Consider the following 16276-nt stretch of genomic DNA (forward strand, 5'->3'; position numbering starts at 1 on the left):
TTAGCCTCAGACTTGCTGCGAGGAGCGCAAGAAAAGTCTCTGTTTGGTGCTGTTAGGTTCTGAGCGCCTCTCTTGAGGACCTGCTGGTCTCCCGTGTTAACAGAAAACCAACAGCCTCCAGGCTCAGAGCCTCCAGGAGGCAATTCACCAGAATTAATTCACATCCTTCCATTTTTGTCGTATTTACTGTTGGATGTATGGTCGATTTTTTCCAGTAATGCTGTTTTCCAGGTACTCTACCACAAGTTTTCTTTACCGCAATTTTAAGTAAAAACATGACACAAGTTAAATTCTAAAGTAAGGGATAAGGTAAGTGATATCAGACATAGACAAATGGTGAGGTGGATTCGGGTGCGACTGAAATACGGAAAATATTTCTTTGTATTCTATTTGCCAGCTGGTTTCCATGTAACAACAGGAACGCAGAGAAGTGAGGGCTTCTCCACGGCCGCGCACTGGGGACTTGTACCCTTGCCTTCTAATCAAGAGTCCTTCCTCCAGCCTGGGTTTTTGGATCCATAGGTGGAGTCACCATGGCTGTAAAACTCCCACTGTTTTGGCCACCCAGCAGTAAATAAATATAAGCTGATTCAGAATGGCAGTAGTTCACATGACATCCCCTGGGCCTCAGTGTCTCTGCACGGGGAGGGGTTTGGCCCACGGGATCTCAAAGGGCCCTTCAAGCTCGGATAGTCAAGATTAGTATTCCTCAAGCGTAATCCTGGGCCCACCTAGATCCTAACCACAGAGACCCACCGGAAAATGCAGGTGCCTAGGTCTCGCCCCAGACCCACTGAATCAGAATCTCAGAATAGGAGGGACAGGTGGGAGGGTACACTTGTAATAACTTTCCTGATCCTCAGTGACCTGATGCACGATTAAGTCTGAGACCCAGTAGCCCAGATGAACCATCCCTGCGTGTTCTCAGGAGCACAGAGCAGGACAGGACGGTGACCAGCAGGGGGCAGAAAACGCCAGAGCCCTCCAACAGCCAGCTGGCCACGGTGAACAGGCTGGGAGGGCAAGTTCTCAAGGAAGCAAGGCACTTTGTACAGACCTTCTTCTGAAGCTCTTAAAGCACTTTATAAACAAACACTCCCCGAGGTATTAAAAGGGCAGAGAGAAAACACCAACATACCCAAGGAGAAGGACCCAGAGACCTGAAATCCAAAGCAGGGCTCTGGTCACAGGGCTCAGAGCTCTTAGCTCAGAAGGCAGTGCCAGGCACCACTGCCCTCCTCCTGCCCTTCTCGGAGAAGCCTGGACTTACCGCAGCCTCTCAGCAGCCTGATCCCGCTGTTCCAGGCCCTTGTCCAGCTTGGCCTTCAGAGCCCCGTTTTCCTTTCGAAGCTGCTCACACAGGGTCTGCAGAGCAGAGAGGGAGATGGAGCAAAGGGAAAGGCAGGCTGATGAGGACGGGGAGGCGCAAAGGCCACGCCAGGTCCCGGCACCGTGCCCCCTGTGCATGGCCTCACCTATCCCTCCTGGGACAGCAGGAGCCACGCCACGAGGCCCCTCCAGGCTCCTCTCTGCCTCCTTTTTCCCTCATGAGGACTGAACGAGAATCAGCCGCAGGGCCTTCTGGTCGTCCACGGCACAGAACGCTATCCCCTTCCTCCTTCACTGCTGTCCCCAAAGCCTAGAAGGCTCTTCCTTACCAGCCTTCCCCTGGCTGACTTCTACTCCTGCTCCAAGTCGTCACCGACACGGCACCTCCTCAAAGAAGGTCTCCCCGATTCCCGCATCTCAGGTGAGTTAGGTCACCTCCATTCTCCTCGCTCCCGGCCCCCTGCGCTCACCCTGGCTGGTACCCGTGACAATGAGAGCTAAAGAACCATGAGCCATGACTTTCTCAGTGTCTGCCCCCCTCCTAGTCCACGCGCTCCCAGACGGCTGGGACCCAGCCCCAGCCCACCCGCACCCTGCTGGATCCCCAGCTCCATGCTTAACTCCCCTCAAGGAACACAGGACTGAATGGCTAAAATGGCCAAGTGAAGGAAGGAAGAGTTAAGACCTCCTAGTCAAGAATCTAGGAGGCCTAGAGCTCAGCTGACCGGGAGAGTGGGTACGGCTTCCGGGGTGCGAGGCTGTCCGATGGCAAGTGGGAAGGCAGGGCCCTTGGCCAAGACCTCACCAATTCCCCGGTGCGGCTCAGAAGGCCCTCACTTCTGAGACACAGTTCCCTCCCCGACGAAGTGGGACAGATGCGCCGTCCCTGCCTCCTTTATAGGGCAGCTGTGAGGACAAACAGGACGGGGAGAGAACAAGCGCCCTGCGAGCTGCCGGCACCTGAGACATTTGAGGACTGGTGTTCCAAGCGCTGCGAGGGGCGGGCATGGAAGATGGGCAGCCAGACTTGGGCCATGGATGGAGGCAGGTGGTGCTGACCAGGAATATGGTGATGCTGGGTCACCTTTCAACAAATAGCCAGTGAGCACCCAACCCCTGCCCTACACATGGCCAGGGGCCCCTCCCCTCACTGCCTTGTTGGAGTCCCACAGCTTCCTCAGAGCTCTATTAAATGTGCCTCTATTTTAAAGGCAGACTACTGCAGGTGGGATGATTTATAGGAGCTTGTACAGCTGTGAAGAATCACCACTGGTGGAGTTCCCATCGTGGCTCAGCGGAAATGCACCAGTATCCAGGAGGATACGGGTTCAATCCCTGGCCCTGCTCAGTGGGTCAAAGAACCCAGCATTGCCGTGAGCTGTAGTGTAGGTTGCAGATGTGGGTTGGATCCGGCATTGTTGTGGCTGTGGCGTAGGCCAGCAGCTGTAGCTCCGATTTGACCCCTAGCCTGGGAACCTCCATATGCTGCAGGGGAGGCCCATAGAAAGCAAAAAAAAAGAAAGAAAATCACCGCGAGGATTAAACTCCATCTGGAGACCCTAAACAGTGCTGCTTCTGGGATGTAAGCGCAGAGAAGGAGGCGGCAGCCTGGGAGCTGGGCTGGGGCAGGAACGGTGAGCAGTATTCACCAGACCTACTACCCTCACCCTTCAGGTCCATTTCCCAGGCTGGCCACAGTCATGTGACTAGCTCCGGCCAATGAGAGGTGAGTGGAAGTGACAGGTGTTACAGCGGGGCTGGCCCACGGACAATTCCCTGGTCTCTGTCGCCCCGTGGCTGCCTCACATTCCAAAGGGCATGAGACATCTGGGGCCCCTGTCAGCCTGTGGAGCAGAAGACAAGCCCCTGCCACACAGAACATGAGGGAAAGCTTTTACGTTCTCCAGGAGTATTTCAGAGTTCTTTGCTTCCGCAGCAAAACCTAGCCCTTCCTGACTAACAATGGGGAGACCTGGGAAGGCGGGGCGGAGGAGATAGCCTGGAACTGTGTGTGGTCAGACAGTGGGAACAGAAAACCACTGTGACTGGCTGCAGTGCTCAGCAGGGGCCTGGGCGCCATACCTGGCCTTGGAAACGGCTGAGTAATCCAAAAAACAAATCAATGAATAAATGAGGAAGAACTGGATTAATCTGCTTCCACCCAAAGGCTTGGCACATACCCAGGATGCCATGGCCCTGGGCGGGGCCTCTGGGGAACAGAACGTCCTGCCCCGGTCACTAAGGGAAGCCCCGGATGAAGGCTCTGTGCTGTCCACGCTTGCGGGCTAGAGGGCTGTTTCCTCTGAGTCTCTAGGCAAATGCCATGCACACACAGCAGACAGAGGATGTCACAAAGGCCAACGCTTTCCATCAAAGAGGCCAAGAGAGCTCACGTGTGAGTTCATTTGTTCATTCATTCACCACATGCCCGTTCAGCACCCACCATGTGTCAAGACACCAGCATACAACAGGGAATATGATGGAGAAGCTACTGGCCCCTCTCGGGAGGCCGGTAGCGGAGAGCATTAGAGAAAACAAAAAAATACAAAGGAAATAAACCACTTAATAAAATGATTACAAACTGTGATAACAGCTAAGAAGGAAACAAACATGAGCCTGATACAAAAACAGGGCTTGGCAAGATCCCCATTTGAAAGCTGAAGAGCTGACACTCAGGAGTGTTCCTGCCCCAGGCAATGCACCAGGTTCGCCTCCCCAGGGCTCAGCCTTGACACCGCTGAGCCTGGCTGACATCTGAAAGCTGTCTCCCGGGGCCTGGCCTGGCCCTCCAGGCTCCAATCACTCCTCCAGCCTCCAGGGGTGGGTGGGAGTCCCGTGCTTTCCCCAGAGTCCTCTGCTCCCCACAGCTCTCCTCACGCCTGCCTCCAGCCTGGATGCCCCCCTGCTCTTGTCCACCCAGGTCCTCCCCAAGGCAGCACACAGTGGACACTCCACCCCCACGGTCAAGTGTGCACCCAAATGTTTGCTGACGTGAGTGAGACCACAGGAGGGTCTAGGAGGGAGGAAGCCTTGGAGTTCCAGCGCCATCATGGAGGCGACAGGTGCTCAGCTCTGAGCGGGTCCTCGGAGCCTCCGTCTCACCGTCTGTGAATCCTTCCCCACCTCCAAGCCCTCAAAGCTCAGAACCCCGGCCCAGTGTGAATGACCCATCTCCACAGAAGCCTAACAGTCACCACCTTTCGAGTGCTTACTATGCTGTGGGCTGTACTGGGGCTTCATTTCATACTCACAGCAGTCCCCAAAGGGACGGATTTCCAGCCCCATGTCCCTGAGGAGGATGGCGGGGGACAGAGAGAGACTCGTCCAAGGTCAGAGAGCAATAAAGAGTCACTCCCGGAACCAAAGACCACACGGCCCCAAGGTCTGGCCTCAGAAGGAAATCTGACCTCACTCCCACAGCACAGGGAGGGTTATGAAAGGAAGCCTTCTCCATCGGGGAGGCAGGCTGGGAGGGTAGGGGCAGCATGGACGCTGGAAGGTGACAGACTGAGGTTCAAATCAAGCAGGACCACCCACTAGCTGGGGCACCTTAGGCAAACAAACAAACAAAAGATCACCTCCGGAGGGCTGTGGCCTCCCCTGTGAGGCGGGGATAATGACCGTCCCATCTCCAGTGGCAGGGACAGGACACACTGGGGGGACCTGTGCCGGTTCCCTCCCTTCCCCACCTGATGTGGAGGACAAAGGCAGGGCCGATCAGCCGCAGCCTCGAGGGGCCCCAACCACGAAACTTGCATCGTCCACCCATTATGTCCCAACTTCCTTCCTTTCCTCGTCCCTTCCCACAACTTCCCTACCCTGCTCGCCGCCCCGAACAAGACGCCCAAGCTGGGCCCCGCCCTCCCCCTTGGAAGTCCCCGTGGTACCCTGGACTCCCCAGACGAGCTGGAGGAAGTGGAGGGAAACCACGCCGATTCTGGGCCGCCCTCCGCCGGCCCAGGCTCACCTGCAGGATGGAGGTACGCTGCTCGTTCTTGTGCACCTTGGAGGCCAGCCGGTTGAATTCCAGGGCCATGCGGCCCAGGTGCATGAAGAGCTGGCTGTGGTCCGACTCCTCGGCGCACACGCTCAGGGTGGTCTCCAGGCGCTGCAGGTGCAACATCAGGTTGCCGTCCTCGTGGGGCAGGGGGCCCAGCTCCTGGGGTGTGGGGAGGGGGACCAGGGTCTGGCAGGTGCCACCAGCCATTCTCCCTCCACGCCCTCATTCCTCATGACTCAGTTTCCCCCTCTGATCAGGGAAATTCTTCAATTGCGCAGGCTCCCCGTCTGGGGCTGACTCACAGGGCGGGACCCGGGACTCCCAGACCCCTGGCAGGCTTACCAGTGGTGGAGCCACCTTCCTCCCACACTCTGGGCCTCACCAAGTGCCAGTGGCTAAGTCACTTGTCCACTGGGCCTCAGAACCTTCATCTATTAGATGCACGTGCCCCTTTTCTTCCCTTCCACCCCGCGGGGTTCTGAGGCCAGTGAAATGACACACGAAGGTAGCAAGCCCAGGAAAGGCGTAAGGCTCCATATACAGCACCGCTTCCTCAACTCAGGAAGCCTTGACCAGGGAGCCACACAGAAACCAAAGCCATCTGAATATTACGTCTGCATAGTCCCTTCTGGAAAATGGTCCAAGCATATTCATCAGCTTCTCAGAGGACCCAAGACGCAAAATATGTCAGGAATTATAGCTCGAGACGGTTCAAAGAATCCTGATCTACGGAGTTCCCATCATGGCTCAGCAGAAATGAATCCGATTAGGAACCATGAGGTTGTGGGTTCGATCCCTGGCCTCACTCAGTGGGTTAAGGTTCTGGCGTTGTCATGAGCTGTGGTGTAGGTCACAGATGCAGCTCGGATCCTGTGTGGCTGTGGCTGTGGTGTAGGCCGGCAGCTGTAGCTCCGATTCGACCCCTAGCCCGGGAACCTCCATATGTTGCGGGTGCCGCCCTAAAAAGCAAAAAATCAAAAAAATTAAAAAAAAAAAAAAAGAATCCTGCTTTAGTAGAGAATGTAAAAAAATGAAGCAAATTGTGGGCAAGACACTCGAATCTCAGAATCAATCTCTCTCTCCTCTCCATCTCTCCGTCCAGAACACTCTTACCAAAGACAGTTCCTCAGTTATGCCCACTTCGTGGCCAAGGATTCACACAGCCGCCCGACAACTGACTGCATCAAGCCTGGCTCCACAGCCAGGCGTCCGAGTCCCCACCGTCCCCTGCCCAAGCCCCGCCCCCCCATGCCAGGCCCCAGGCCTCCTCATGCTGCCTTTCCATGGGGTCCCCTCTGCTCATCATCCCCAGCCCTGCCCACGCTTCAGCTTCGCAGCGGGCCTCCCCTAAACACTGATAGGAGTCACAGGCTGTCAGAGCCATGGGGAGCCTCAGGGTTCAGGCTCAGAAATCAAGACATAGGGAGAAGGAACTTGCCCCAAGTCACCTAACGAATCAGCGGCAGAGCCAAGACCGGAACTTGTGACCGCCTGTGTCTGACCTCCACAGCAGTGGCAATGCCCTGAGAGCCACAGCGTGGTGTCCAGTGGATGCCTACGTAATGCTGTTAGCATCTTCTAACAGGTGCTGCTGCGGCTTCAGTTCTGCCTTCATTCCCCCACCACCTCTTTCCACAAGGGATCTGAGGTGGTAAGCAGTGTTCTCTTTAAGGCTCAAGAACTGCCTCACAGGAGTTCCCATCGTGGCGCAGTGGTTGACGAATCCGACTAGGAACCATGAGGTTACAGGTTCGGTCCCTAGCCTTGCTCAGTGGGTTAAGGATCTAGCGTTGCCATGAGCTGTGGTGTAGGTCCCAGATGAGGCTTGGATCCCGCATTGCTGTGGCTCTGGCGTAGGCTGCTGGCGGCTACAGCTCCGATTAGACCCCCTAGCCTGGGAACCTCCATATGCGCAGGAAGCAGTCCTAGAAAAGGCAAAAAAAGGAATTGCTTCATCCCTTGACTTCTCTGACTGGACTCAAGCTCCCAGAAGGCAGGAAGGCTGTCCTGTCTTTGCTCAGCACAGACTAGGCACGTGCTGGGGCTAAGGAGCAACCTATTAACGAGATGAAATCCTAAGCCACAGAGTGAAATTCTGTCTGAGAAGAGGGTCTTGCCCCCTCAGCCAATTTCTCAGACCCCTCAGGGACAGAACAGGACAAGGGGACAGAAGTTCCCAGGAGACAAAACACAAAACCTTTCTAATGCTCAGAGCTGCCTAATGCTGTGATGAGCCCTCCGTCTCTGAAGGCATGCTAGTGTAAGCTGGATGACAACCTGTTGGGGACCTTGCACTGGGGACTGAGACACACAAGATGCAGTCAGTGAACTAAAGAGCAGCCTCTGTGCCCCAAATCCTTGGTGGAACAGGCAGTGTAGACCAAGGTTATCAGTGGAGAGTGAGGCCACTTAATGCCCATATTACAAACAAAAAATCTCAACGTGAGCAAGGAAGAAGGAAGAGACAGTGGGACTTAAGAGCCTGTAAAGAACATTCCACACCTTTCTCAGTGATTCTCCAATAGCTCCACTATTTTATTTTATTTATTTTTTCTTTTATTTTTCTTTTATTATTATTATTATTTTTTTTAGGGCTGCCCCCATGGCATATGGAGAGTCCCAGGCTAGGGGTTGAACTGGAGCTGTAGCCGCCGGCCTACACTGCAGCCACAGCAACGCCAGATCCTTAACCCACTGAGCAAGGCCAGGGATCGAACCTGCGTCCTCATGGACACCAGTCAGATTCGTTTCTGCTGAGCCATGACGGGAACTCCTAGCTCCACTATTTGAAGAGAGAGCAGGAAGACAGAGGGAAGAAAGGCAGCCAGTAGGGTCAGGGACAGAATGAGGATGCCAGATGGACGCCCCAGGACTGGAGGACTCTGTGTATGTGTGGGCGGGCGTGTGCGTGGGAGGTTTAACCTCTGACCTGTGGGCCCTGAGGGGGAGCCTGGGAGGAACGGAGAGCCTGCACAAAAGGCCCAATCACCTGCCTTAAGCTGTTCTCCGCCTCTCTGACCCTTTCTACTCTAGCTGGGCTGGGAGCCCACAGGCTCCAAAGGCTGAGTCACAGCGCGTGGAGTTGCCGGGCACTTGGCGGCCGTGCTGGCGACATGCCTGGGCTTTCACAGTGGTCAGGTGCTCTTAAGGCCCACGGGGAAGTCACCAGCCGGGGATTTGCATATGTGAGCAAGAAGCATCCCCTGGCGCCGGCCTCTCGCGCGTGTCCCCCAGGTGACTCCGGCATGCCCGGGGGATGTGAGCAGATCCTGAGCCTCTCACCCAGGGGCCAGAGCAGACACAGAGAGGAGACGGAGGACCTGCCCAGGGACCTGTCCACTCACCATCGCATTTCTGGTGTGGCCACCGCTCTCTGGTGGAGAGTGCCCCTCAGTGGGGACCACTTCAAATTCAGAGGAGGTGCCCTGTGCGGAAAAAAGAAGTCAGGGGCTGCCTGAGAGTATCGTGGGGGCAGAGAACGTTAAGGACAAAAATCCCTTCTCATGTCCAAGTCCTTTGGGCAGCCCCTCAGTGTGAGGGGAGCCGGCCCGGGATGAACTCACAGAAGCAAAAACCCCAGCAAAAGTCTGCCCGCAACCCACTGTGTGGTTTGAGGTCACGTCCCTCCATGGGATGCTATACTAGCTGACCTCAAACCACTAGCTCTTTAGGATTGTACCTTTTTTAATGGCCTTGCCCTTTTTTTTTTTAATTAATTAATTTACTTTTGCCATTTCTTGGGCCGCTCCCGTGGCAATGGAGGTTCCCAGGCTAGGGGTCAAATTGGAGCTGTAGCCGCTGGCCTACGCCAGAGCCACAGCAACGCGGGATCCGAGCCTCATCTGCGACCTACACCACAGCTCACGGCAACGCCAGATCCTTAACCCACTGAGCAAGGCCAGGAATCGAACCCGCAACCTCACGGTTCCTAGTTGGATTCGTTAAACCACTGAACCACGACGGGAACTCCAACCTTGGCCTTTTAAAATGTTTTCGTGAACTCCATTTTTTCTCAAAGCAACCCATGGGGTAGTTAGAAGGCTCTGTCTCCTTTGGACAGATGAGGAAACCGCCTTAATTAATGCAAAAGCAGGACTGCATGCCAAGGACTGCAAGTCCAACCTTCCTGCTACAGCATCAAAGCCGTCTCCCGGGCCCAGGTGTCTCTGACTGGTCACCTGGAGAACACAGACAACAGTTGGTACAGCCACTGCCAGAATGATCCTGTACCAGCCTAACCCAGAGGTCCTCAGTCCCAGAGGTCCCAGAGGAGTGGTCTGATCTGGGATAAGTTCCAAAGAAGCAGCAGCAAATTTGGAGAGGCTTTTTCAGGACACATCCAAACGCAGGGTGTCCAAGGACACCAGACTCTTCCACATCTTCCAGCCGGTCCAAGGAGAAGGTATTGGCTGTGCAAACAACGGATGTGCCGATGGTCCCTCTGAACCAGCAATTAGTTCTGGGATTGCTCTTGAACTTGGTCGAACCAAGGCTAATTCAGCCTTCCCTCCTCCCACGAAAGGGCAGGGGTGGGAGGACTCAGTGCTCAGCTTCTGCTGAGCCTCGTGGCCACTCGGAACCCCGCTCTGGATCTCGGCACCCGCTACACAGTTTCCCCTTCCCTCTGCATTTCCCCGGCTGTCTGCATGGCCTGAGAAGCTGCTCTTCTCTTTCCGTGTCTCATCGGTGGGATGGAGGCTCTAGATGATATGACCATTTGGGTCCCTTCTAGTCCTAGGACACCCAGCAAAACTTCTCGAGGCAAATCTACAGAAGACAATTTCTGGGCCCCTGTAGGGAACGGTGAGGTGCCTGTTGCATCCTTCTGCTTTCTAAGTACCCTGCAGGTGACACAGGCTTAACACGACACAATCTAGCAAATGGGAGCAACTCCTTGTGTATATCAGGGTCTTCCAGGAAGGTTTAACCCGCATTTGAAAACGACTGAGCTCAACTTGCCAATATCACCCAAAAAGTCAGAGGCCGGGTTTCCCGACCCCGACCCTCTCTGCTCTTGTTCCTGCATCAACCAACGTGACCTTGAGATCCAGACCACGTTCGGCCATGACTCCAAGTGCAACTTACACTGGATGGAGGTTTGGGGACTGGCTCTGGCTTGCCACTGGGGTGTGCAGGGTCAGCGGCGGGTGCTGGGACATCTGCCTCCTTTCCTGGAGAATTGAGAAAACACGGGTGAGCAGCAGCAAAGGGGGAAAGCCCAGATGCCACCCCTTTAAAGATGGCCTTGGCCAGAAGAGTTCTGAGAGTTCCCTATGCAAGTCTGGGAAAATGGGAGGTGGTCCCAGCGGGGACAGGTAGCCTGGGAAAACCACTGGCTCTGGAGTGATGGAGCAGAACCTGCACAGAGACTACCTTCCTGAGACCTGCTGGGAAAAGCCCAAGGTGGCCACTGCTCCTTGCTACCCTGGACCTGCCTCAAGGATGACAGTGTGCAATTAACAAGGTGGGTACATATACATTATCTCAGTTGAGTCTCAAGACAGCTCTGTATCCCCATTTCAAAGGTGAGGACACTGAGGCTTGGAAAGGTCAGCAATGAGCCTGTGGTCACACAGCCAGCACTGTGCAGAACCAGGACTCGAACTTGGCCCCTACTCCCCAAGCTGCTGGGGCTCTTGCCACAGGGAGCTCTTTGAGGGAAAGTGCATAGCCCCTTGGAGTGAGGCGCTGGCAGCCATCCAGGACTCAGAAAACACTGGCGAATGGACACGCGGAGGCTGGCAAGGCCCTCTGCCCGCAGCACAGTTGACTCGGAGATCATCACTTTCCTCCACGTGTCCATTCAGCAAATGCACCCAGCAGCCAGATGGGAGGCTGGCACACGGGCCTGGCCTGAGACCGTTAGGCGGGGCTGCAGCAGGAGGCCTGTGAGCTCCCCGCGTGGGGACCTTCTCCTCCCTAGTCCCGGACCTTGCGCTGGACCTGGAGACAGGCCAGAGGCACATGGGGCACACACAGGACTTTGGCCCTCAGTCCCAGTCAATGCTTCCCTTTAATAGGGACACATGGAACCTGGCATCTGAAAGACCCCACAGCAGGCTGACGGGCAAGCACAGGCCTCCCACCAGCCTCAGCTTCGTAACGGTAAAACGCAAGGTGGGGGCCAGACCAGAGAGCCTTCCACTCAGAGGCCAACTCCGGTGACCCGATGTGGCTGTCTGGAGCAAGGTGCCTGGCACAGAGGAGCTGCTCATTACACATTCACTGAATAAGCATGCTGCCAAAGATGCTGCATCCACATCCGGGGTGAGGTGGATTATTGCGATCCATCTCTAATGTCTGCCGGGGCATCAGGAGCGCTGAGTCACCAGTCATTTTTGGACAAGACCGGAAGATTTGAGGTCCCTTCCACATTTGACCTCCTGTGGGAGCCTAGAGCCAAAGCATGACCGGGAAGATGCCCTGTGGCCTAAGGATGAACGAGGGAGAGGTGGGTTTCTGATGACGAAGCAGGTGCAGGGTTAAGGGGCTCGAGAGTGAGGAGCATGGCGCTGAGGGGACACCCCGGGCTCCCCCGTGTACCTGTGAGCTCGGCCAGGTGGTCAAAGGAGGCCAACGAGGGAGACGGTGATGGGAGCGGCTCATTGTCCCTGACCAGCTCCTCGGCCTTCTGCCGCAGCCTGGATGCTTCCATCTGGGACTCTTCCAGAAGCTCTCCTGGGGAGACGGTGCGGTGAGGGGGAACGAAAGGAATTGCTCAGCTGGGTGTGCTAGTTCTCCCGCCCTGGGCCCCCAGCCTTGCTTCTGCCTGGCTCTTGGCGCTCCAGGCCCTGGGCTTCGCTCCCCCCACCACCTCCCAGGTTGAGTGGACACGAGTCCTTCTGCACAACTAGAAACAGGCCTGCTAAAGCAGCGGCCTGCAGTCAGGGAGGACTCTAGAACAAACTCCTGGCCCCCGGCACCCTCTTTCTGCCCTGCTCCCACCGCACCTGGCTGGATACTCCACAGAGCCTGAGGCTCTCTGAGGCCCCCTGGCATGGTCCTGGGGGGGCTCCCTCCAGCCCCTTAGCCCCCAGCCAGGGGCTGCCAGAAGGGAGAAGACCCTTGACCTCATCAACCCCCGCTCTGGGCCTCACTTTCTTTCTCTTACAAGTGGAGATGGGGACCCCCCATCCTCCCTGCCCTCCCCATCCGCCATTCCAAGCTGAGACGTGCCAAGCAAGGGGAAAAGCATTTAGAAAACGGGGAGCTGTGCTCGCCCCCCAAAGCCTAAGCCCAGAGAAGGTGGCAACAAGGCAAAGGGAGAGTTTTCGAGGAGCCTGGAGGAAAGAGAGACCCCTCTGGATGGGAAAACCAGTGAACGCCTCATATGGAGGAAAAGACGGCCTCTGAGCTAGAAGCCAGTCAGCCCTACGGAGCTATGGGGGCTTGTTCTAGGCCGTGGCAACAGCTTGAGCCAAAGCCAGGACAGAGGAATCCAGGGCCCACTCCTGCCTTGCTTCAAGCCAAGCTCGGCTCCCTGCTCTAGCCCTTGGGGACCGTACCCTGGTTGCCCTGGTGATGTCAGCTCTCCCCATTTCTGGTGCTTCTGGAAGACGGCCCATTCTGCGTCCATGGCCACAGACTGGGCCTGCCTGCTCCCTCTCTCCCACACCTGGCCTCCTTCTCGGTCCCTCAAGCTATTCTGAGTCCTGTCATCACGATTCTGGGATGCTGGGAGTGCTGCCACCGTGCTGCTGAAGTGCACAAAGACGCAGCAGTGGGGCAGGAGGGAGGGGGTGACTTGGGCAGAGGCATATGCCAGCTGGGGCACTGCAGGCTGCAGGGAGGGGCTTGCAGGAAGAGGGCAGGGTCTGCTTTACCTAACATCCTTATCCCTTGCATCTTTTCCTTCAGTCGGGAATTCTCCTCCACTAGGCGCTCAAAAGCTGCGGACGCCTCTTCCAGAGGCATGCCGCCCCCGGGGTCGTAGATCCGGTATGGTCCTCTCCCTTCCATGAGGGTGGCTCAGCCCCTGCCGTGGTACCCGCCTGGCTGTAAGGACAACAGCAGTATGTCAGCGGGCTGGCCAAGCCACTGAGGCATCCTAGTCAATCAATACTCCCCAAAGCAGTCCCCATCACCCGCAAGGGAACACAGCACTTCAGGCTGGTCTGGTCATGGCACTTTAGAACAGGAGCGTCACCTCCTTGGATCGGGACACCTTGCCTCTCTTAATGCAACCTAAGAACGGCACCCATTTCTTTTAGCAGCCTCACTGCACCGCTGATTCATTTGGAGCAGCAGTCAACTTGTGAGATGCAACGTGGAGTACAAGAAAGAGCACTGGTCCCGGAGTCAAAATGCAAGCTCATGTCCTGTTGATGGGGTCCTCCATCACTGCATCCCCAGCGCCCGGCATGGTAGCTACGACGGGAATGCCCAACGAACACTTACCAAATGAATAAATGGTCTAGCTATTAACTCACTGTGGATCATGGGCAGTCCCTTCCCCTCTCTGAGGAGGGGAAATGAAAGTCATACACTAAATCAGTGATCTTTAAAGCGAAATGCTCGTGCCCAAAGGGATAAGCAAGTCAATCCAATCCAAGGCTCCATTTATATGTATGTTAACTTTTTTTAAAAGAAAGAAGAAAACCCCCTGACTAATATTTAATATACGAATTGACAGAGTCAACCTCCTCTTGCCAGTTCTAATGAACAGATGGATTTTCCATCAAACCGCTGTTGACGTGTGCAGCAAGCCCTCTATGACTCTGTTCAATTTCACCGGCTCCACTTCACTGAAACCGCTCCGCAAAGTGATTTCAGAATGTCAGTTCTGTGACTTAGTGAGAAACATCCTTCTCGCATTCATTCACGCCGCAATTGTTTATTGAGCATCCACTCTGTGCCGGGCACTCGTCTAGGCGCTAGGAAATTATCAGCAAACGAGATAGACAAAAACCCCTCATGGAGCTTATATTCTAGTGATGGAGGGAGGTAAACGGATCGATTGTGCGATGAACACAGAATTAGGGGTGGGGAAAACATCCAAAGACAAAAATGAAGCAAGGAAGCACGAGGCAGGGACTTCGACTTTGAATGGAGCTGTCAGGAAAGGCCTGACAGAGAAGGAGTTATTTTCAGCAAAGACCTGAAAGAGGTGAGGGAACTAGCCATGCAGATATCTGGGGAATAATATTTTAGGCATAGGGAACAGTAAGTGCAAAGGCCCTGAGGCTGAAACACTGATTCAGCCTCCAGCCCCACAAAAGCTTGCCCCCTATCACAGAGCTCCAAAGGCCTCCACTGGGAACTGCAGAGGCACTTGGGGCTCCTGAAACCTCCCAACATCACCACCCCCAGGGCAAAAGCTTTCAGGCAGGGGTCCTCAAAGACCCTTTGAGGACTACACAGTGCTTGCTGAAAGAAAAGAGTGAAAAAAGAAAAAGACTAACAGCCACCATTCATTAACCTACTTGCCAGGCACTGCATTTCACACTTCAGAGGCATTATCTCAGTTAAGCGGCTCAGCAGCCCTAAAATACACCATTGATCATCCTCATTTTATAGTGGAGGCTCAGGGAGGTTAAGGAACAGAGACAGGATTACAGGGCCAGCAACAGGGGCCAGGATGCAAATCCAGTTCCCCCGAAGAAAGCTGAGTTAATCCCCTGCTCCCCTCACCCAGCGCGCGCGGGGTTGGGGGGGGCACCCCAAGACTCAGGCCAGAGAGACAAAATGCAAGTTCAAGCCTGCTGGCAGGGTAACTTGGGGCTATCTACCCGGGTACCTCCGGGGCTGTTTCCCCTGCCCTGGAGCACAAGAGAAAACAAGGACTTTTCCCCTGAGGGTCCCCATGACCGTGGGAGGCCACGAGTCAGGAAGAAAAACCAAGTTCTAGCTTGTAGGCCCCCTCCCCCAACGGCAGACAAACAAGATAAATACAGACTTGGAGAGGTACCCACGCTCTGCAAAGGACAGCTGCCCACGCGCGCAACACACAAGTTACCAGTCAGCTTAGTGGGGACTTGTTTTTCACTTGAAAGGTCAATGTTACACAGCAGAGCCATAAAGCACTGACGTGCTCATTGAATTAAAAGGCATGTGGCCCAATGACTGGAAGAGTGAGAGGCTTGAAATGTTGGCAGACATGGGGGGAAGGGTGTCTTTCTTCTCTGCTCCCATGGCTCCTGAGTGCCCCTCCAGGAACGCCCTCGACCCAGTGTGTAGGAGGGATGCAAGCATCCGCATCTGACTGAGAACCCCCTGGAGGCAGGAGCAGGCGCTACGCATCTCTGCCACCAGCACGGGCCTGGCGCTTGGACGGTGAGCCGTGACTGAGAGCTGAATGGAGTTCCCCAACCGGGAGGCTGAGAGCTGGAAGGGGCTGCAGTCACCTTTGGGGATAAGTGACAGCAGGGGTCTGGGTTCCTGCTCACCACTCCACAATCAGCCTACGTGGAACTCACAGGTGACATATTATGTGGCGGTTTGGGTGTGTTTTTTACCCCACTTCTGGCTTGCCCTGTAGATTAGAAGTTCCATGGGAGCTGGAACCGAGTCCATCTGGTCTACTAGACCATCTGGTCTTCAGAGTGATCTAGAACAGCGCCCCAGGAAACCTCTAATCAGAGCAGAGAGACTAAAAGGACCAGAGGAGCCCTTGACCTTATGCCTGTCTCCTGAGAGGCCGGGTACAAACATCCCGAGAGCCCACTAACCAGAGGCACCGGGACAGCTATACACTTCTAGAATCAGAGCTGGCACAGCTGTGCTCCCGCAGAGATGCCCAGATGTAAAAGCCAAGCGGCAGAGCAGGATGCAGGCTACAGGAACTGAAATCCCATCTCTACATCCTCCAAACCACGCACACGCTCCCTCAGCACTGCGGAACTGACAGGGAAGGGGGCTGATTGGAGGGGGGCGGGGGGCGGCACAGAGGAGGGGCAGGCAGGGTTATTCTCCTGACTCCAGCCTCAGCAGGCAGAGCCTGGCGGCAGG

At 55.5% G+C, this 16276-nt stretch overlaps 1 protein-coding gene across 7 annotated transcripts in view; it reads right to left on the bottom strand.

The window, feature by feature from the left end:
- TNIP1 (TNFAIP3 interacting protein 1) overlaps positions 1-16276 on the bottom strand; it is a 52946-nt gene that overhangs the window by 18221 nt on the left and 18449 nt on the right. For 3 of the 7 annotated variants that reach the window (XM_047770227.1, XM_047770264.1, XM_047770327.1), the window contains exons 2-7: positions 13153-13324; positions 11873-12007; positions 10415-10500; positions 8674-8754; positions 5297-5488; positions 1271-1365 (exon numbers count right to left, since the gene is read on the bottom strand). In XM_047770227.1, the coding sequence (XP_047626183.1) occupies positions 1271-1365; positions 5297-5488; positions 8674-8754; positions 10415-10500; positions 11873-12007; positions 13153-13288 (725 nt within the window). In that variant the 5' untranslated portion in view covers positions 13289-13324. The remainder of the gene's footprint in view (positions 1-1270; positions 1366-5296; positions 5489-8673; positions 8755-10414; positions 10501-11872; positions 12008-13152; positions 13325-16276) is intronic. The other 4 variants (XM_047770441.1, XM_047770161.1, XM_047770392.1 and 1 more) reach the window with 3 other exon arrangements.

The sequence above is a fragment of the Phacochoerus africanus genome, chromosome 1, assembly GCF_016906955.1.
Source record: "Phacochoerus africanus isolate WHEZ1 chromosome 1, ROS_Pafr_v1, whole genome shotgun sequence".
NCBI lineage: Eukaryota > Metazoa > Chordata > Mammalia > Artiodactyla > Suidae > Phacochoerus > Phacochoerus africanus.